Source organism: Paramisgurnus dabryanus, chromosome 8 (genome assembly GCF_030506205.2).
Source record: "Paramisgurnus dabryanus chromosome 8, PD_genome_1.1, whole genome shotgun sequence".
NCBI classification, from domain to species: domain Eukaryota; kingdom Metazoa; phylum Chordata; class Actinopteri; order Cypriniformes; family Cobitidae; genus Paramisgurnus; species Paramisgurnus dabryanus.
Window position 1 is genome coordinate 6,429,591 of NC_133344.1, and position 23,322 is coordinate 6,452,912.

At 39.3% G+C, this 23,322-nt stretch overlaps 1 protein-coding gene across 2 annotated transcripts in view; it reads left to right on the forward strand.

Moving 5' to 3' along the window:
- Positions 1–23,322, forward strand: part of LOC135771683 (uncharacterized) — a 166,795-nt gene that overhangs the window by 81,302 nt on the left and 62,171 nt on the right. The window contains exon 3 of one of the 2 annotated variants that reach the window (XM_065282034.2): positions 14,680–19,330. The exons of the other annotated variant lie outside the window; for it this stretch is intronic. Within the exon in view, the coding sequence (XP_065138106.1) occupies positions 14,680–16,106 (1,427 nt within the window). The 3' untranslated portion in view covers positions 16,107–19,330. Of the gene's footprint in view, positions 1–14,679; positions 19,331–23,322 lie in introns of those variants that run through there. 2 annotated transcript variants of the gene reach the window in all.

Here is a 23,322-nt window from a genome sequence, read left to right on the forward strand (position 1 = left end):
GGATTGACATATGTCAATCACCAAAAATGCAGAAAAGACACAGCAGAAGCAGAAATAACAGAAATACAATGAACATGAGCTCAAGTGAAATTGAAGACAAGCAGATCATTATGTATAGTAATGCTATACAATGTAATATACAGTCACATTAATTTGCTGTGACAAATAGACAACGTCACAGGCACGGTCACCTTTGGAGTGGTTTTTCTAAGAAAGAGAACATAATATCAAAAATCTGTTCAGTCATTTCTGTGCGGATTTCTTCAAACATTATACGAGCAGAACCTGGCAAAAAATAAACAAAATTTGTAAAAGGAGTAGCGAAAAAATCATATACCATATGCTTTACAATAACACATGAACAGAATGTTGGAAAATGACAAATGAGGTATCGTTGCAACCGGCATAAACCAGTGAATACAATTTCACAAAGAAATTAATATCAGACAAAGTATTCCGAAGTTATAAGCAGTTCCATAAGAACTGTTATAGTTTATTACCCCTAGGTGGCGCTGTACTCTGACTTCCCAGGTACCTTCAGGACATCATGTCAAAGCTCCTTACCAAATTTTGCGCGGATATCTCGAATAGTTCAAAAAATATAACAATTTATGTGAAATTTCAAAATGGCGGACAGGCGGTTTGGTCAAACCCGGCATAATACACATCGAAAGATGCGGCATGAGGTAAGCAATCCAAAGACATCAAGATCATAATTTTCTGACAAACAGTTCAGAAGTTATGGGCAAAAATAGCCTTTTTTCATATCTCATGACCCATAGGTGGCGCTGTCACCAAATTTGATATGGACCCCCAGTTCATGGTCCACATTAAGTGTACCAAATTTAATTTCAATTGATCAAAGAATGACTGAGGTACAGCTTCAGAACCATTTTTGCATCAACCTCGTTAAGTTCATGCATTTCTTTCTTTTGAACAAAGATAAATATCAAAATTCTGTTCAGTCATTTCTATGCGGCTCACTCCAAAGATCACCTGTGCCACATCTCATAACATTTTAATCAAATTTGAAGGAGGAGTAGCGAATAAACAAAATACTGTACATTTCAAAATGGCCGCTACTGTAATGGGAGGAGTCTTACTGTAAGCTATTAAAAGCAATAAATGTGAGAAGGGCAATCACGTGTACTAAGTAGTTTTTTCATAGTTCAAATGTATCACCAGTTATAACAGTTCGAACATTGAATTTTTGATCTGCTGGTGGCGCTATAGAGTTACTGCTAAAGACCCTATTTTTGGTCACATTACTTTTTAGGACCACCACTACAACTGTGCCAAATTTCATCATTCTACTACTTACGGTTCATAGGGCTGCCATAGACTCCCATTGGACAAGAGTAAGAATAATAATAATAATAATACTAACAATTGCAATAGGTGTCTCAGCACCTTCGGTGCTTGACCCCTAAATATAGCTGCAAGCAGCAACACGGGGTCAAGCACCTTCGGCGCAATGCACACACAGCACAGCAAGCACACAAAGCACAGCAAGTTCACAATGCACAGCAAGCACACAAAGCACAGCAATTACACAAATCACAGCAGGCACACAAAGCACAGCAAGCTCACAAAGCACAGCAAGCACACAAAGCACAGCAAGCACACAAAGCACAGCAAGCACACAAAGCACAGCAAGCTCACAATGCACAGCAAGCACACAAAGCACAGCAAGCTCACAATGCACAGCAAGCACACAAAGCACAGCAATTACACAAAGCACAGCAAGCTCAGAAAGCACAGCAAGCACACAAAGCACAGCAAGCACGCAAAGCACAGCAAGCACACAAAGCACAGTAATCTCACAAAGCACAGCAAACTCACAAAGCACAGCAAGCACACAAAGCACAGCAAGCTCACAAAGCACAGCAAGCTCACAAAGCACAGCAAACTCACAAAGCGCAGCAAGCACACAAAGCACAGCAAGCTCACAAAGCACAGCAAGCTCACAAAGCACAGCAAACTCACAAAGCACAGCAAGCTCACAAAGCACAGCAAGCTCACAAAGCACAGCAAGCACACAAAGCACAGTAAGCACACAAAGCACAGCAAGCACACAAAGCATAGCAACAAAAAAAGCACTGCAAGCACACAAAGCACAGCAAGCTCACAAAGCACAGCAAGCTCACAAAGCACAACCAGCACACAAAGCACAGCAAACTCCCAAAGCACAGCAAGCACACAAATCACACAAAGCACAGAAAGCACAGCAAGAACCACCACAATGCAGAGCAACAACAGCAAACATGGTAAAAATAGAACACATTTGAACTACAGACAGGTTGAGAAGAACTGATGAGGAAGAACAAAATACCTGACTCAGGTGGGATTCAAACCCAGGAACTCAGAATCTCAATACATATGATTAACTTGATGCGCCACTCAGATGACACAGCTCATGAGGCAGCAGAAAAGAGATTAGAAAGCTACAAGGATTATCATATGTCAAATTAGTTTATAAACCCTAGGTGGCGCTGTATTCTGACTTCTCAGGTACCTTCAGGATATCATGTCAAAGCTCCTTATCAATTTTTGCGCAGATATGTCCAATAGTTCAAAAAATATAACAATTTATGTCAAATTTCAAAATGGCGGACAGGCGGTTCAGTCAAACCTGGCATAATACACATTGACAGATGCGGCATGAGGCAAGGTATCCATAGACAGCAAGTTCATAATTTTCTGACAAACAGTTCAGTAGTTATGGGCAAAAATATCATTTTTTTAAATATCATGACCCATAGGTGGCGCTGTCACCAAATTTGGCATGGACCCCAGGTTCATGGTCAACATTAAGTGTACCAAATTTTATTTCAATTGATCAAAGAATGACCGAGCTACAGCTTCAGAACCATTTTTGCGTCAACCTTGTTAAGTTTGCGCATTTATTACTTTTGAACAAAAATAATTATAAAAATTCTGTTCGGTAATTTCTGTGCGGATCACTCCAAAGATCATCTGTGCCAAATCTCATAAGAATTGAACCACGTTTGAAGAAGGAGTAGCGAAAAAACGAAATACTGTACATTTCAAAATGGCCGCTACTGTAATGGGTGGAGTCTTACTGTAAAGTATCAAATTCAATAAGCGGGATGAGAGCAATCACGTGTACTAAGTAGAATTTCAATAGATCAAATGGTTCACCAGTTATAACAGTTTGAACATTGAATTTTTGGACTACTGGTGGCGCTATAGAGTTACTGCTAAAGACCCCATTTTTGGTCACATGACTATTTATGACCACCTCTACAACTGTGCCAAATTTCATCATTTTCCTATGTACGGTTCATAGGGCTGCCATAGACTCCCATTGGGGCAAAATAATAATAATAATAATAATAATAATAATAATAAATATAGCTGCAAGCAGCAACTCGGGGCCAAGCACCTTCAGCGCAAAAATTAGCACCAAAAGCATGCACACAAAACACAGCAAGCTCACAAATCACAGCAAGCTCACAAAGCACAGCAAGCACACAAAGCACAGCAAGCTCACCAAGCACACAAAGCACAGCCAGCACTCAAAGCACAGCAGGCACACAAAGCACAGCAAGCACACAAAGCACAGCAAGCTCACAAAGCACAGCAAGCTCACAAAGCACAGCAAGCATACAAAGCACAGCAAGCTCACAGAGCACAGCAAGCTCACAAAGCACAGCAAGCTCACAAAGCATAGCAAGCACACAAAGCACAGTAAGCTCACAAAACACAGCAAGCACACAAAGCATATCAAACACACAAAGCACAGCAAGCTCAAAAAGCACAACAAGCTCATAAAGCACAGCAAGCTCACCAAGCACAGCCAGCACACAAAGCACAGCCAGTACACAAAGCACAGCAAGCTCACATAGCACAGCAAGCACACAAAGCACAGCAAGCACACGAAGCACAGCAAGCACACAATGCACAGGAAGCTCACAAAGCACAGCAAGCACACAAAGCACAGCAAGCACACAAAGCACAGCATGCACACAATGCACAGGAAGCACACAAAGCACAGCAAGCTCACATAGCACAGCAAGCACACAAAGCACAGCAAGCACACAAAGCACAGCAAGCACACAAAGCACAGGAAGCTCACAAAGCACAGCAAGCACACAAAGCACAGCAAGCACCATAAAGTGCATCAAACACGCAAGGCTCAGGAATCACAGAGCAGAACCACCACAATGAAGCGCAACAACAGTAAACATGGAAAAATAGAACATATGTGAACTACAGACAGGTTGAGAAGAATTGATGAGGAAGAACAAAACATTAATATAAAAACCTAATACATGACTCATGTGGGATTCGAACCCAAGAACTCAGAATCTCAATGCAGGTAATTAACTGGATGCGCCACTCAGTTGACACAGTTCATGGGGCAGCAGAAAAAGATTAGATATCTGCAAGGATTGACATATGTCAATCACCAAAAATGCAGAAAAGACACAGCAGAAGCAGAAATAACAGAAATACAATGAACATGAGCTCAAGTGAAATTGAAGACAAGCAGATCATTATGTATAGTAATGCTATACAATGTAATATACAGTCACATTAATTTGCTGTGACAAATAGACAACGTCACAGGCACGGTCACCTTTGGAGTGGTTTTTCTAAGAAAGAGAACATAATATCAAAAATCTGTTCAGTCATTTCTGTGCGGATTTCTTCAAACATTATACGAGCAGAACCTGGCAAAAAATAAACAAAATTTGTAAAAGGAGTAGCGAAAAAATCATATACCATATGCTTTACAATAACACATGAACAGAATGTTGGAAAATGACAAATGAGGTATCGTTGCAACCGGCATAAACCAGTGAATACAATTTCACAAAGAAATTAATATCAGACAAAGTATTCCGAAGTTATAAGCAGTTCCATAAGAACTGTTATAGTTTATTACCCCTAGGTGGCGCTGTACTCTGACTTCCCAGGTACCTTCAGGACATCATGTCAAAGCTCCTTACCAATTTTTGCGCGGATATCTCGAATAGTTCAAAAAATATAACAATTTATGTGAAATTTCAAAATGGCGGACAGGCAGTTTGGTCAAACCCGGCATAATACACATCGAAAGATGCGGCATGAGGTAAGCAATCCAAAGACATCAAGATCATAATTTTCTGACAAACAGTTCAGAAGTTATGGGCAAAAATAGCCTTTTTTCATATCTCATGACCCATAGGTGGCGCTGTCACCAAATTTGATATGGACCCCCAGTTCATGGTCCACATTAAGTGTACCAAATTTAATTTCAATTGATCAAAGAATGACTGAGGTACAGCTTCAGAACCATTTTTGCATCAACCTCGTTAAGTTCATGCATTTCTTTCTTTTGAACAAAGATAAATATCAAAATTCTGTTCAGTCATTTCTATGCGGCTCACTCCAAAGATCACCTGTGCCACATCTCATAACATTTTAATCAAATTTGAAGGAGGAGTAGCGAAAAAACAAAATACTGTACATTTCAAAATGTCCGCTACTGTAATGGGAGGAGTCTTACTGTAAGCTATTAAAAGCAATAAATGTGAGAAGGGCAATCACGTGTACTAAGTAGTTTTTTCATAGTTCAAATGTATCACCAGTTATAACAGTTCGAACATTGAATTTTTAATCTGCTGGTGGCGCTATAGAGTTACTGCTAAAGACCCTATTTTTGGTCACATGACTTTTTAGGACCACCACTACAACTGTGCCAAATTTCATCATTCTACTACTTACGGTTCATAGGGCTGCCATAGACTCCCATTGGACAAGAGTAAGAATAATAATAATAATACTAACAATAGCAATAGGTGTCTCAGCACCTTCGGTGCTTGACCCCTAATAATAATACTAACAATTACAATAGGTGTCTCAGCACCTTCGGTGCTTGACCCCTAATAATAATACTAACAATTACAATAGGTGTCTCAGCACCTTCGGTGCTTGACCCCTAATAATAATACTAACAATTACAATAGGTGTCTCAGCACCTTCGGTGCTTGACCCCTAATAATAAGAAAACCATCAATTGCAATAGTGGCCTGCCGCCCTGCGGGCTTGGCCCCTAATAATAATAAATATAGCTGCAAGCAGCGATACGGGGCCAAGCACCATCAGCGCAATGAGCTCCCAAAGCACAGCAAGAAAGATACAACTTATCAATCACTCAGGGCGCATTGAGCACCCAAGGTGCATCAAGAACACAAGGCTCAGCAAAGAACCCAAAGCGTAGCAATGACAGAGCAGAACCACCGCAGTGCAGAGCAGCAACAGAAAACATGGCAAAAATAGAACATATGTGAACTACAGACAGGTCAAAAGGAATAGGTGAGAAAGAACAAAACTATAATAGAAGAAATTAACACCTGGCTCAGGTGGGATTCGAACCCATGAACTCAGGATCTCTATGCAACGACTTAACAGATGCACCACTCAGTAGACACAGCTCAAGGGGCAGCAGAAAAGAGCTTACATGCCATACAAAGAATTCAGAAGTTATAAGCAGTTCTATAAGAACTGTTATAGTTTATACCCCTAGGTGGCGCTGTTCTCTGATTTCCTCAGGACGTCATGCCGAAGCTCCCTACCGATTTTTGCGCCGATATATCCGATACTTCAAAAGTTATAGCAATTTATCACAGATTTCAAAATGGCGGACAGGCGGTTCGGTCAATCCCGGCATAATACACATCGGCAGATGCGGCATGAGCCAAGGAATCCGTAGACACCAAGATCATAATTTTCTGACAAACAATTCAGAAGTTATGCGCAAAAATAGCCTTTTTTCCTATCTCATGACCCATAGGTGGCGCTGTCACCAAATTTGGCATGGACCCCCATTTCATGGTCGACATGAAGCGTACCAAATTTCATCTCGATTGATCAAAGAATGACCGAGATACAGCCTCAGAACCAATTTTGCGTCAATCTCGTTAAGTTCACGCATTAATTACTTTTGAATAAAGAAAAATATCAAAATTCTGTTCAGTCATTTCTATGCGGCTCACTCCAAAGATCACATGTGCCAAATCTCATAAGAATTGAACCAAATTTGAAGGAGGAGTAGCGAAAAAACAAAATACTGTACATTTCAAAATGGCCGATACTGTAATGGGTGGAGTCTTACTGTAAGGTATTAAAAACAATAAGCATGAGGAGAGCAATCACGTGTACTAAGTAGAATTTTCATAGAGCAAATGAATCACCAGTTATAACCATTTGAACATTGAATTTTTGAGATGATGGTGGCGCTATAGAGTTACTGCTAGAGACCCCATTTTTGGCCAAATGACTATTTATGACCACCACTACAACTGTGCCAAATTTCATCATTTTCCTATATACGGTTCATAGGGCTGCCATAGACTCCCATTGGGGAAGATTAAGATTAAGAAGAATAATAATACTAACAGAAACAAAAGGGGCCACAGCACCATAGGTGCTTGGCCCCTAATAATAATAAATATAGCTGCAAGCAGCGATTTGGGGCCAAGCAGATTTAGCGCAATGAGCACCCAAAGCACAGCAAACAACATAGAAGGTATCAATCACCCAATTCGCATTGAGCACCCAATCAAAAACACAAGGCGCAGCAAGTACCCAAAACGTAGCAATCACAGATCAGAACCACTGCAGTGCAGAGCAGCAACAGAAAACATGACAAAAATAGAACATATGTGAACTACAGACAGGTCAGGAAGAATAGGTGGGAAAGAACAAAACTTTAATAGAAGAAATTAACACCTGCCTCAGGCTGGATTCGAACCCATGAACTCAGGATCTCTATGCATACGACTTAACAGATGCGCCACTCAGTAGACACAGCTCAAGGGTCAGCAGAAAAGAGCTTACATGCCAAAGAATTCAGAAGTTATAAGCAATTCGATAAGAACTGTTATAGTTTATAACCCCTAGGTGGCGCTGTACTCTGATTTCCTCAGGACATCATGCCGAAGCTCCCTACCGATGTTTGCGCCGATATATCCGATACTTCAAAAGTTATAGCAAATTATCACAAATTTCAAAATGGCGGACAGACGGTTCGGTCAATCCCGGCAAAATACACATCGACAGATGCGGCATGAGCCAAGGAATCCGTAGACACCAAGATCATAATTTTCTGACAAACGATTCAGAAGTTATGCGCAAAAATAGCCTTTTTTCCTATCTCATGACCCATAGGTGGCGCTGTCACCAAATTTGGCATGGACCCCCAGTTCATGGTCAACATGAAGCGTACCAAATTTCATCTCGATTGATCAAAGAATGACCGAGATACAGCTTCAGAACCAATTTTGCGTCAATCTCGTTAAGTTTGCGCATTAATTACTTTTGAATAAAGAAAAATATCAAAATTCTGTTCAGTCATTTCTATGCGGCTCACTCCAAAGATCACATGTGCCAAATCTCATAAGAATTGAACCAAATTTGAAGGAGGAGTAGCGAAAAAACGAAATACTGTACATTTCAAAATGGCCGCTACTGTAATGGGTGGAGTCTTACTGTAAGGTATTAAAAACAATAAGCATGAGGAGAGCAATCACGTGTACTAAGTAGAATTTTCATAGAGCAAATGGATCATGAGTTATAACTATTTGAACATTGAATTTTTGAGATGATGGTGGCGCTATAGAGTTACTGCTAGAGACCCCATTTTTGGCCAAATGACCATTTATGACCACCACTACAACTGTGCCAAATTTCATCATTTTCCTATATACGGTTCATAGGGCTGCCATAGACTCCCATTGGGGAAGATTAAGATTAAGAAGAATAATACTAACAGAAACAATAGGTGCCACAGCACCATAGGTGCTTGGCCCCTAATAATAATACTAACAATTACAATAGGTGTCTCAGCACCTTCGGTGCTTGACCCCTAATAATAATAATAATAATAAATATAGCTGCAAGCAGCAACACGGGGTCAAGCACCTTCGGCGCAATGCACACACAGCACAGCAAGCACACAAAGCACGGCAAGCTCACAATGCACAGCAAGCACACAAAGCAGAGCAATTACACAAATCACAGCAGGCACACAAAGCACAGCAAGCTCACAAAGCACAGCAAGCACACAAAGCACAGCAAGCACACAAAGCACAGCAAGCTCACAATGCACAGCAAGCACACAAAGCACAGCAATTACACAAAGCACAGCAAGCTCACAAAGCACAGCAAGCACACAAAGCACAGCAAGCACACAAAGCACAGCAAGCACACAAAGCACAGCAAGCACACAAAGCACAGCAAGCACACAAAGCACAGCAAGCTCACAAAGCACAGCAAGCACACAAAGCACATTAATTACACAAATCACAGCAGGCACTCAAAGCACAGCAAGCTCACAATGCACAGCAAGCACACAAAGCAGAGCAATTACACAAATCACAGCAGGCACACAAAGCACAGCAAGCTCACAAAGCACAGCAAGCTCACAAAGCACAGCAAGCTCACAAAGCACAGCAAGCTCACAAAGCACAGCAAGCACACAAAGCACAGTAAGCTCACAAAGCACAGCAAGCTCACAAAGCACAGCAAGCACACAAAGCACAGCAAGCTCACAAAGCACAGCAAGCACCATAAATTGCATCAAAAACGCAAGGCTCAGGAATCATAGAGCAGAACCACCACAATGCAGAGCAACAACAGCAAACATGGAAAAATAGAACACATGTGAACTACAGACAGGTTTAGAAGAATTGATGAGGAAGAACAAAATACGTGACTCATGTGGGATTCGAACCCAGGATCTCAGAATCTCAATGCATACGATTAACTAGATGCGCCACTCAGTTGACACGGTTCATTGGGCAGCAGAAAGAGATAACAGTATAATATCAATAAGAATTGTAATAGTTTATAACCCCTAGGTGGCGCTGTACTCTGACTTCCCAGGTATCTTCAGGACATCATGTCAAAGCTCCTTACCAATTTTTGTGCGGATATGTCAAATAGTTCAAAAAATATAACAATTTATGTTAAATTTCAAAATGGCAGACAGGTGGTTCGGTCAAACCCGGCATAATACACATCGACAGATGCGGCATGAGGTAAGCAATCCATAGACATCAAGATCATAATTTTCTGACAAGCAGTTCAGAAGTTATGGGCAAAAATAGCCTATTTTCATATCTCATGACCCATAGGTGGCGCTGTCACCAAATTTGGCATGGACCCCAAGATCATGGTCCACATGATGTGTACCAAATTTCATTTCGATTGATAAAATAATGACCGAGATACAGCTTCAAAACCATTTTTGCGTCAACCTCGTTAAGTTTGTGCATTTATTACTTTTAAACAAAGATAAATATCAAAATTCTGTTCAGTCATTTCTATGCGGCTCACTCCAAAGATCACCTGTGCCAAATTTCATAACAATTGCACCAAATTTGAAAGGGGAGTAGCGAAAAAACAAAATACTGTACATTTCAAAATGGCTGCTACTGTAATGGGTGGAGTCTTACTGTAAGGTATTAAAAACAATAAGCATGAGGAGAGCAATCACGTTTACTAAGTAGAATTTTCATAGATCAAACGGATCTGCAGTTATAACCATTTGAACATTGAATTTTTGCACTGCTGGTGGCGCTATAGAGTTACTGCTAGAGACCCCATTTTTGGCCACCTGACTATTTATGACCACCACTACAACTGTGCCAAATTTCATCATTTTCCTACATACGGTTCATAGGGCTGCCATAGACACCAATGGCTAAGAAGAAGAAAAAAGTACAATTCCAATAGGTGTCTCAGCACCTTCGGTGCTTGACCCCTAATAATAATAATAATAATAATAATAAGAAAACCATCAAACGCAATAGTGGCCTACCGCCCTGCGGGCTTGGCCCCTAACTACCATAGCCAACACAGAACTGGTTTGCAGCCCCAACACAAAAACCTGGTACAACAGTATGTGTAACTGGGCTAGAATCAAATTACAACTAAATACCTAAATATTCTACATCAAAACATGTTGGAAACGTTTGTGTACATTGAACATCTCGTTACAATCTAGTGTTTAGAAACCGTCGCAGTTAATAACTTTGTCATTTTGGTCAAGAAGTGTTTGCTAAATGCAATGTAATTACAATACACTAAACGCATGTGAAGAAACTTGAGTTACCTTTGCCAGTACAACGCTGTATGTGAGCTTGTTCCTGTAAGGTCCCTTTCTTTCGCCTTATCTTTTTGCATTGCTTTATTCGTTTTCTTTATCGTATTTGTAGATCGTTTCTGTCTTGCCGAAATAATAAATTAAAGGCTCTGGAAGTCGCACCTCTGTGAAGTTGCCCCTGGCCAGGGCCGGAGTGGGGCCACTTTTCAGCCCGGGAGTTTCAGGCCCAAAACCGGCCCACTTTTTCCATAGTGTTATTCCAAATTAGCACTTTTTTCAAATTAGATAATAAAGCAACAGTTCAGCTCTTACTATAGTTTTTATTAATATCATGGTTCAACAAATAAGGTAAAAGTTAAATAATATTTCACTTAAGATAAGAAGTTAACAAAAATATTCCTCTACAGTCTAAAATAGGCTTGGTTACTTTTTACTCATAATGGGTAAATATTGGACAAAACACATGCTGGGTTAAAAATAACCCAATGTTGGGTTGTTGTTATGCAACCATGGATTATAATAACCCACAGTTGGGTTAAAACAACCCAGCACTGGGTCAATTTTAACCCAGCAGCGTGTTCTGTCCAATATATAAAATATATAAATAACCTAGCCCTTTTTAGAGTGTATTCCACAAGGAAAGGTTGATAAATTATTAGCATTGCTAATGAGGCCGATGATTAATGCAAATAGAAATATAAAAGTCCTAATTAAAAAAGAAAACAATTTGACAAAAATATTGAATACAATATTTGGTAAATGGCATAACAAGTTATTTATAAGCTTTTTTTAGGCTGGTCATTTTTGACTGGGAAAACAAAAGGTGTTATAGGGTTCTGAACACAGCCTGAGGGTTAAATAACTTTAATTCATATTGTTTTCTCATGGCCTCCTCATTTTCTGCGGGGGACTGCTCAGAAGCTGCTTGCATAATATTTGCAAAGTCTATGAATCGCCATGTATACACAAAAGGCTAATATTTTAACAAAAAAATGTTTGGCTTGTAAATAGTTTGACAACGGTATTAGCCGTGTATTATGTTGCTAATGCTAATCATTACTAGGCTTATTTCTCTTAAGTTACCTGTTGCCACTTTTGTTTGTCCTTTTGTTTGAAAATAAATCTGTAGGTTTGGCACATTTGGCAGCATCCTCCTCCAATGGATTTTTTCTTCAACCTGTTTTTATCGCCCTCCTCCTCTCAGACGCGTATTGTTACGGTAGGGCCGGCCCAGCCTACCGGAGAAAAGTTTTTTTGGACGTGCTATGGACAGAACCAACTCTATGGGAGGGGAGGGGAAAACTCCCTCACATGGTACAACCCATGCAGAGGCTGCGCGCTGCAGTGTCAATGCGAAACGTGTGAAGTATCATTTAAGAGAAGATAAACTCACTAACGTGACAAATGTAAAAAAAAAAAAACTCGACCGGCCCATAAGTGAAGCGGCCCACCGGGAATTCTCCCGGTTCTCCCGATTACCCACCCCGGGCCTGCCCCTGGCAACCGATTGCGTCTCCTACCTTCATGGCTGACCGGCCCAGACCCCGCCCAAATTGGCACGTGACTCCTCACTCTCAATATTCTGAATAACTAATGGCCTCATAAGTTGATGATATTAGTACAGTGATTCCAAAGAATGTCCAAAAAACTCGTAATATGTTAAATAGGGGTGTCACGATTCTCTAAATCCTCGATTCGATTACATTTTCGATTCTAAGGTCACGATTCGATCCGATTCTCGATTTTTACATATTTTTTTGAAGACAAAAATGATATGCCATTATTTATTATTATTATTACTATATTTTAACATAACATGCACATTGCACAACTCGCATGGGGGTTTGTGGGCTTCACTTAACGCGAGAGCTTGTAGAGAGAGGATTCCTTCTTGCACGCACATGGACTTAATGCACATGGACTTAATGCGCGTGTCTTGGACTCATAGCATCTGAAATAAATCCAGCATCATAAGCAGCTGCGCTTCTCTGTCTCACGTTCACGTGCACGTGCTCGCGCATCTGTCCGAAGTCTAAACATAAACTAAAGTAGTAATCCTTATGTATTTGTTCAGTTTTATGCGTTTCATGCGAGCTGAGGCAAACTATCCCTTTTGTTTCAAATATAATCCGCTGCATCTTTGCGCCTCTCTCACTCTCGCGCACGTGCAGAGAGCTGCGCTCTGTCCAAAGGCAGATAACTAGGTAGTAATCCTGTTTATGATATGCATTTCAAGGAGTTGTAGCATCCCTCGTGTTTAAAATATGATCGCGTTCCGCTGGACAGATGTTTTTAAAGGCATCTCTGAGAGTTTTTTTCCCTCTCTTGGCAAGCCGACCGGACGTGACATGGAGGCGTGGCAGCATCGACGATCCCATTTTTTAATTCGAAGTTCGAAGCTGTGACTTAATTTCGATCGATTTCAATTTAAAATCGAAACTGTGACACCCTTAATGTTAAATCAATAGTTTAAAGTCTTTTCTCGCAGCCCTGCCCTGCGTTCGTCTATATGCGTCATGTACAGCATATGCGTGGTGGTGACCTTGCACCTTAAATTACCCTAAATTTATAGTCATACAGATAAACGTAAAACAACATTCTAAACTGTAAATCGTGTACTTTTATTTGTGTACACTCACAATAAGGAGAAAACATTGTGCTTATTTAAAATCATTAAAAACATTTCTGCTTTCTGCTGCTGGTTTTAGAGCGCGTCATAAAAAAGAACAGAAACTTAAATGCTTTTTTATTCGTTTTGGCAGTCTGCTAATTATTTATTTAGTGTAGGCTTATTTATTTTATTATTATTTCTCAAAAGAGAGACGTAATCATCATCTGTTGATTTAAATCTATTTGCGCATGAAACTAAACCCATGGGGAAAATTATATCTTAGGAGATTTATTAATAAATGAGTGAACAACGAGAATCCAGAAAGGAATTTATTTCTTTAAGACAGCCAGTCTGGCAGGGATGACATTTCGGTAGCTTGATTCTGCGAGCTGCTGCCGTGGCTTTTGTATAGAAGGAATTCAGCAAATGCCAAAATGTTTATGATCATATTTGGAGGTAGGATGAAAACAGTGGCCCTAGCTTTAGGATTTAGGCTGTATTTGTGTTTAGAGTTAAATTTGGGTGAAGAATTAGCATAAAACAGTGCTCATCTGGCAAGATTTCGTTTGCTCTATTCCTTCTATCCACAACCGCAGGCGTGGCGGGATCGTTTTAGGCGTGGCGGGCCGCCACAGTAGAATGCATATAGCTGAAACACTAATAAAGCCCCATTCTTACAGATCAGATATGTAAGAATGGGGCTTTATTAATGCTGTTCATTGATTTGAGTAACTTTTTTTACATTTGGGTATAAAGTGTTTCAATGGTACAATATATGGTGTAAAAACATCTGAGTGCTGCCCTCTTTAGGTTGAACGGTGGCTACTGCAGTTAAATTTTCCTCTTATCTATATGAGTGAATCTAGAAAAAGATACAGAATCTCAATTTTTCATCCTCCTTTGTGTAAATAAGAGTGAAAAGGCAATTTAATTGTTTCATGTTTCTTTTCAGATGTGAAGAGTGATTCATGTTTGGATATAGAAATAAAGTCCTCAACATCAAAAGAGCGACTGACAGCACAAACTTTTTCCTGCATCACCTGTGGAAAGACATTCAGCTCACAGAGACATTTAGAGAGACATGAGAGAAAACACACAGAACAGAAACTCTTCACCAGATCTGAGATCAGCTTTACTACCTTACAAGAGAAGAAACTTCATTCAGAAGAGCACACAGAGAAGAAGAAGAAGAAGAAGCAGTTTCACTGTGAGCAGTGTGGGAGGATTTGTGTCTCTTCCTCTAAACTAAATGTTCACATGAGGACACACAGTGATGAAAAGCCTTTCAACTGCAATGAATGTGGAAAATACTTCAGAACCAAAGACAATCTTAAAATTCATCAGAGACTTCACACTGGAGAAAAACCTTACGAGTGTCCTCACTGTGAGAAGAGATTTAACTATAAACGTGGTCTGAAGAGACATGTGCTTTCACACACCAATGAGAGACCGTATCAGTGCAGTGAATGTGACAAAAACTTTAGGGATTCAAATTTATTAAAAAAACACCAGAATACTCACATTAAGGAGAAACTCTATCAGTGTTCACACTGTGATAAACGTTTCTGTCATGAATATCAGCTGCTGATCCATGAGACATTTCAAACTGGAGAAAAAACTCATCACTGTAGTGTCTGTGAGAAGAGTTTTAATCAACATGACAATTTAGTGACACACCTGAGAATTCATACAGGGGAAAAACCTTACAAATGCTCTCAGTGTGACAAGACATTTGCTTATTCATCTTACTTAAAATCCCATCAGAGAGTTCACACTGGAGAGAAACCTCATCACTGTAGTCTCTGTGGGAAGAGTTTTAGTCATTTGAATAACTTGCGTAATCACAAGAGAATTCATACAGGTGAAAAACCTTACAAATGCTCTCAGTGTGACAAGACGTTTGCTCAGTCAGGTCATTTAAAAGTCCATCAGAGAGTTCATACTGGAGAGAAACCTTATCACTGTAGTGTCTGTGGGAAGAGCTTCTCTAGTTCATCTCAATTAATAGTTCATCAGAGATTTCATACTGGAGAAAAACCTTACGTCTGCATTCACTGTGGGAAGAGCTTCTCTAGGTCATGTCATTTAGAAGTCCATCAGAGAGTTCACACTGGAGAGAAACCTTATCACTGTAGTGTCTGTGGGAAGAACTTCTCTGATTCATCTCAATCAAGAGTTCATCAGAGAATTCATACTGGAGAAAAAAATCATCACTGTAGGGTCTGTGGGAAGAGTTTTAATCGACATGACAGTTTAGTGACACACCTGAGAATTCATACAGGTGAAAAACCTTACAAATGCTCTCAGTGTGACAAGACGTTTGCTTATTCAGGTCAACTCAAAGCCCATCAGAAAGTTCACACTGGAGAGAAACCTTAACACTGTAATGTGCTTGTCTTTCCTGCTCCGGGTGGATAGCTTTAATTTCCGAATGAAGATGCATGTTGATAGGCACGTCAACCGCATGTGGAGCTGCATAGATGGACTGACAACTGGAATTAAAGTATCGTGAGATCAGACTGCTTGTTATAATTTCAAATGGCTCCTGCGGCACATTGATGTCACTCGACGGCTGGTCTGTGCAGCGCTGCATGAAGTTAAGAACATGGGGGGGCCCCCTAGTGGTGCGCGCCCTACGCAGCTCGCGTAGCCTGCGTATAGGGAGGATCGGCTCTGATCATTTTTCATTTCATTTATTTGTTTAGATGGGACAATGCATATTAATGAACGTACAATAAGAATTGACGTAAATACGCCGAATTTAGCACAATGCTAATTTCCATCCATAGTCCCACACATAAAAAACAAACTCAAAATAAACAAACAACATACACAACTATTAATAAACCTATAACACTAAAAACATTAAAAGCACCTAAACAATGTAAAATACTAATAATAACACTTTTATATAAAATACGTGAATACTATGCATCTTATTAAATACAAATAAAATTGATCTACCTACCAGTCTACCTTTTTACCTAATGTTCACATTTATTATTATTATTAAGCCATCTTTTAAGCTGCTTCTTAAATGATGCAAAAGTAGGACTATCTCTAATTTCTATTGGCATACTGTTCCAATCTGTGCAGCCTTTAATAGAGAGGACGTTTTGCGCAAATGTGGACTTTCTAAACGGTACTTTACAGTCCCCTCGAGAAATTGACCTCGTATTATTTCTCTTTTTTATGAAGTCCCCCAGGGGTGGTGGGGCCATTCCATTCATTGACCTATAGATAAGACAGCTGCGTTTAAAGACTTTAACATTTTTAAAACAAAAATGTATGCTTTTCTAGAATTGAGCAATGGTGAAACATCTGTGGTTTCCTATCAAATACCTTAATTGCTTTTTTATAAAGTTGATCTATGGGTTTTAATGCAGTGACACTGGCAAATGACCAAACTGTGAAGCAATACTCAATATGAGAAAAAAAATCATACAGTGGAGATAGAATTTTGCGGCCTCTGTTGTAATAAAAGACCTAATTTATTTATAGTTTTGCAAATTAAATTAAATTTTTATGTGCTTTGTTAAAGTAAGGGTTGAGTCTAATATAACCCCAAGATACCTAAACTGATCCACCAACTCCAATTCTTCACCTCCCAAAAACACAGAAGATCTACTTCTTGTTGATAGTTTTTTCACAGGCATCTTGCAAACAGATTCTTTAGTTTTTATTTTCTCAGGTTTTTTTGTAAACATCATGACAACCGTCTTTTTGGTATTAAGAATAAGACAAATTCGATTTAACCAATTTTGAACTTTAGTTATTGCATTAGATCTGTAGTCTTTGCTTCTTTGCCATGTAAGAAGATCACAGCGTCATCTGCATACATCTGTACATTAAGGTCCAAACAAACAGTTGGAAGATCATTAATGTACATGGAAAATAATAGAGGCCCAAGAATGGAGCCCTGCGGAACTCCAACATGATTATGAAGTGAAAAGAATTTAACGCCATCAATACTTACACGTTGTGTTCTATTTGATAAATAAGATTGAAACCATGATAAAGCATCTGTAGAAAAGTTAAAATGTGTGAGTTTAGTCTGCAGTACTTGATGGTTCACTCTGTCAAACGCCTTTTTAAGGTCTAAAAATACGGCTCCTACACAAGGACTCTTATCCAATCAACACTTGATTTTTTTCAACTAAAAAACTATTTGCTGTCTCCGTAGAATGGTTGGGCCGGAACCCAAACTGCATACAATGCAGTGGGGTGAAACCTTTATACAGATGTTCTACCAGTTGTTTTGCTACCCACTTCTCAATTACCTTAGAAGCTATTGGCAAGATACTAATTGTAAGGTAGTTGGAGACCTCTGTTTTTAACCCTGATTTTAAAATAGGAGTGATAATAGCCTCTTTCCAATATGATGAGCTACCCTTTGACTTATTGATTGATAAACCATAAGAGTAATGGGTTGTACCAATGCATCAAAGTGGGTTTTTAAAAAGTTAGTGTCTAGACCGTGAACATCCCTAGCTTTGGAGTTTTTAAGAGCAGTAATTATCTTTATTACCTCTGCCTCCGTTATATTTTGGATGTGAAAGATGGGTTGATCTTCATTTATAAGTCGAGGTAGAATATTAGAAGGAACAAATTGCCTTGTTATTTCAGATATACTGTTTATGAAATAATTATTAAGAGTGTTTTCCACGATCTTAGGATCTTTAATCAGGGGATTATTCACAACTAACTCAATAGATTTATTTTCCTTTTCATTGTGTTTACCTAATAGTTTGTTTAAAATTTGCCATGTTTTTTTCCCGTTACCTCTTGTACTTTCTATATTGGACACGAAAAAATCTGCTTTGGCTTTTCTTATAGTTTGTATAACTTTATTACGTGCATGTGTGAATTTTTCCATATCAGTAGGTAAACCAGATTTCAAGTATTGTTTAAGCAACATATCTCTTATTTTTAAAAGCTTTTTACACGTTTGATTCAACCATGGTAAATTATTTCCCTTCTTAGCCCCACGGCTCCCCCTACAGGTGAAAGAGGACATCACCTCTGTAAGCTTATTGATGAAAGAGATATAACTGCTTTCTATATTTTTTGGGAATAATGTTTCATCCCAATCAACCATTTTCAAGGCTGTATTAAGGTTCTGTATTTGATTTTCAGGTATAAAATTTAATTTAACATCAGAGGAATGAGGAGCAGTATTTCATGTGTGATACCTCTGTTTTGATAGTTTCCTAGAAAATAAAATAATATTATGGTCTGATAAACCAGTTAAAAAATTCAGTCTTAATAATTCGGTTTGGCTTATTAGTGAACAAAATATCTATTCTTGTCTGGGAGTCATTTGTTATTCTACTTGGCTTTTCAATAAATTGTTCTAGGTTAAAATAATCTGTGGATCGTTTAAGATTTTTCCTACCATGTTTATCATCCCAATTTATATTAAAATCACCTATAATTGTCGGAGCCGATGGTGTAGTGGGCAAGTGCTCCGACATATGGTGCAGACGCACTTTCGGTGACCCGAGTTCGAATCCCGGCTCGAGGTCCTTTGCCGATCCCATACCCCTCTCTCCACCCTATACTTTCCTGTCCTCTCCTACAATACTATCTATCTAATAAAGGCAAAAAACAGCCCAAAAACATAAGTTATAAAAAAAAAAAAAAAAAAAATCACCTATAATTATAATCTCTTTGTTTTGGTCACAGGATTTCAACAAATTTTTTAACTGGTCATAAAATTCTACCTTCATAGATGGATGTCGATAAATGCATAGTAAAATAAATACATTTCATTTGACAAAGTGATTTCCACACCAACACAATCAAATATAATATCAATTGCCAATTCAAGCTGTCTGCAAGACCAGGTATTTCTGACATAGAGCAATACTCTCCCACCTTTACCTTTCTCCCTATCCTTTCTAAACACATGATACCCAGGCATATTTACCAGGGCTTCAGCTGATGTTAGTTTCAGATATTCCTAAACAATCAATATTTGAATCAACTAGGAGATGCTCTAGTTGTTTACACTTATTTCTGAGACTTCTCACATTTAAATGTCCGCATAGCAGTCCCTAAGGTTTGTAGGTAGAGTCCCAGACTGTTCTCGATTAATTAAGGGTCTGGAATATTTAGTTCTACGATGTTTTTTTTAACACAGGCTTTCTAAATTTGACCTTAATGTCATTGATGTTTGAGTTGTCACTACATATTGCTAATGAAGTTAGCCTTGGCACTGGTCCGCTGCCAACCTCTGGCGATGTTAGTCCCACAGCCGACACCGATGAGGATGAAAGTCTTACATCTTCTGGGGTGATTGCCGTCGACGCTTCCCCGTTGGCAGCCGGCGATGGAATTATCCTCTGTGCTGCTCCGCTAGAGACCGCCGATGACACCGCCTCCCCGGCTGCCGGACTGCTGAGAACCAGTGGTGTTGTTAGCCTTGGTGTTGTTGGTCCATCAGTAGCTGGTGCTAACTTCTCGGCTAACACCGTCAACCTCTCAGCTGCTGGACTAGTAGCTGCTGGTGCTACCCCGCTAAATGCCGCTAATGGTTTTAATCCCCTGGCCACCAGTTCTGATCCACATAATGCCGCTGGTGGTCTTTGTCCCCGGCTAACAGCGCTCGTCTACTGAGAGCCACTGATGAGGTCAGCCTTGGTATTATGCCACAAGGAACTACTGGTATCTCTACCCCACTAGGAACAACAGGTGTGATTAGCCTCAACACAAGCTCGCTTAAATCAGAAGACAACCTCCCTTGAAATACAAGGCATCACCAGCTAGTAAAAGTATTGCTGCAAAGTGTAACAGTCCAGAACGAGAGTCCAATCTTGATGCAGTATCATTCTTTGTTATTGTTTTTGCTCTCAAGTGGCCGTTGTTCAATAGGATAGAGAACAGAAGGTATCGACTTCTTGCGGCTGGAAGAAAGACTCCATTTTTCTCATGTAGCAAAAGGTAGCGATACGAACAAACGATAACACGTAGTATTAGCAAAGCAGAGGACGTCAAACCAGATATTGGAGTAACGGTAGGATATTCATTAGACTTTCTGCTTTGTTTAGTAAATGAAGAGGGTTTAAAAATCTTAGGTTTAGTATGTAACATTCAACGTACTCCTGTTAAGCGTGGTTTGGCAGCCATCTTTCAAATTACTACACTACGATAAATGCCCACTTATCCCCAAACCAAACTGTTTCCAGCTATGTCCTCTGGCCATACAGAAGTGTATACAGGAGGTAAAGCCTAAGGAACAATTTTATCCAGCAGCCAGAAAAATTTTAAGCAGTTCAAACACTAAATAACCACAATATCTCTCTGTAATTATTTTAATCTAAACACAAACATTTACTCAATACTGCAGTTGATACACAGTCATATAGTCATAGCCTAGTGGATAGAGAGTTGGACTTGTAACCCCAGTAGCGCCTCACTGCAGAACACGGCATCCAGGGGGCGGGGCTGGATCCAGATCCAGAGATCCCATTGGTCGGCAGTTTTACCACAAGACACGTCATACACGTGTGGCTGCGTTATATATGCGCGCGCATTGAAGTCGTAACTAAATTAAGTTATTCTTTAGACATAAAAACTAACTTTACTTATGACTAGCGCCCACTTCACCCTGCCTTCCGACGTCCACAAGCGAACGAGGTGCGCAACAAACGAGCATTCCACGCGATGCAGCTTCACGGACCGTGAACGACTGAACGGAGACCCCATCGCCCAACATGAAAGCGATCGGGAAGCTGTGGAGGAACCGCTGCCCGGCCTTCGCAGATTCAGCATGCCCCACATCACCCTGGCCCCAGATGTTCGCAGGTGACCGAGGCGCGTCACAACCGAACACCCCACGCGATGCAGCTCCGGGGACCGCGTTCGGGTAAACGAAGACGCCATCGCCCAGCATGAAAGCGGTAAGACTCCGCTTGTTATTATAACATGTACTACTTGCCACATGTATAGTTTAGCTTCTGCTGTTAGCATAGAGGGGTTTACATGCACTAAGTGTATTGAAGTATTAAGGTTAACTGAGAAGGTTGCTGAACTAGAATCGCGCATCCGCCCAGCTAACAATTTTTGGTTCCCAAAACGTTTTCCTAACGTTAGTTTTTGTTTCTAAAAACGTTCCCCTAACGTTAGTTTTTGGTTCCCATAACGTTATTTTTTTAGGTTTGTTTTTGGTTAGCCAGGAAAGTTTTCTTTACGGAAATAGAACGTTATTTTTAGGTTAGTTTAACGTTATGATAACGTTATAATAACGTTAGGAGAACGTTAGTTTTAGGTTAGAATAACGTTAGGAGAACGTTAGAAAAACTTTAAACTAACCTAAAACTAACGTTCTCCTAACGTTATTATAACGTTAGAATAATATTAGGGGAACGTTAGAAAAACTTTAAACTAACCTAAAACTAACGTTCTCCTAACGTTATTATAACGTTAGGGGAACGTTAAACTAACCTAAAAATAACGTTCTATTTTCGTAAAGAAAACTTTCCTGGCTAACCAAAAACAAACCTTAAAAAAATAACGTTATGGGAACCAAAAACTAACGTTATGGGAACGTTATTCGAACGTTAGGAGAACGTTTTGGGAACCAAACATTTTTGCTGGGAGTATGCACAGTTGACATGGAACAAAAACAGTTTAATGATCTACAGGACAGTGCGCGTTGCCGCGGCTCCGTGCACGCACTGAAAGAGCGCGCAGAGCTCAAGATTCTAGCTGCAGTGAAGTATGGCACGTCTATTGGTACATTCCATGTTGTGTTTTTTTCTATCATATCTATCCAAAATAAGTTAAACACATTTCCATATAAAAAGGAATAAACCAATATATTAATAACAACATTTATAACAATTAAATTATTTTATTACTGAAAAAATGTCTATTAAAACATTAGATGAATAACACAGGTTATTTTAAATAAAATAAAAACTCAACCCACCACACATTGAATTTAGATAGCATTGTATTTTATCAAATATATAAATGACTTCAATACAATAAAGAAGACTTAAAACAGATATTTATTAAAAATGAATAAACATTTAATTTACTTTGGATTAAAAAATCTTACCACAGCAGTTAGCCGCCTCTCCATTATTACAATAATCAAAAACATCCTCTCTTCATATAGACGGGAATCACTAAAATATATATTAGTTCTCAAATATAAGTTACTAAATGAAGAAAGAAAATAAATAGAATAAATGTTAGACTGAGGTAAAAGCTATTGACAACAAATACATAAGCATTTCATTCACTTCAGGTTAACAGATCAGTTTAACGTTAGCCGAATAGCTCTCAGTTTTTACAACAATCAAAAGCTTCTAACATCACATTCTCCTTCATGGAAATCATTAAAATATATTTTCGTTTTCACATATTAAAGAAACTAAGAAAGAAAATAAATCGCTTAAATAATGTTAGACTATGAAGTAAAAACCAAATGCCAAATAAATAAACATTTCATTCACTTTAGGTAAAAAGATCTTACCACAGTTAGGCGGCTATTCGTTTATTCGACAATAAAAAGTTTCTAACATCATATTCTCATCATATTCTCCTCAAATCGATCGGAAATCACTCATATATACATTTTTTCTCA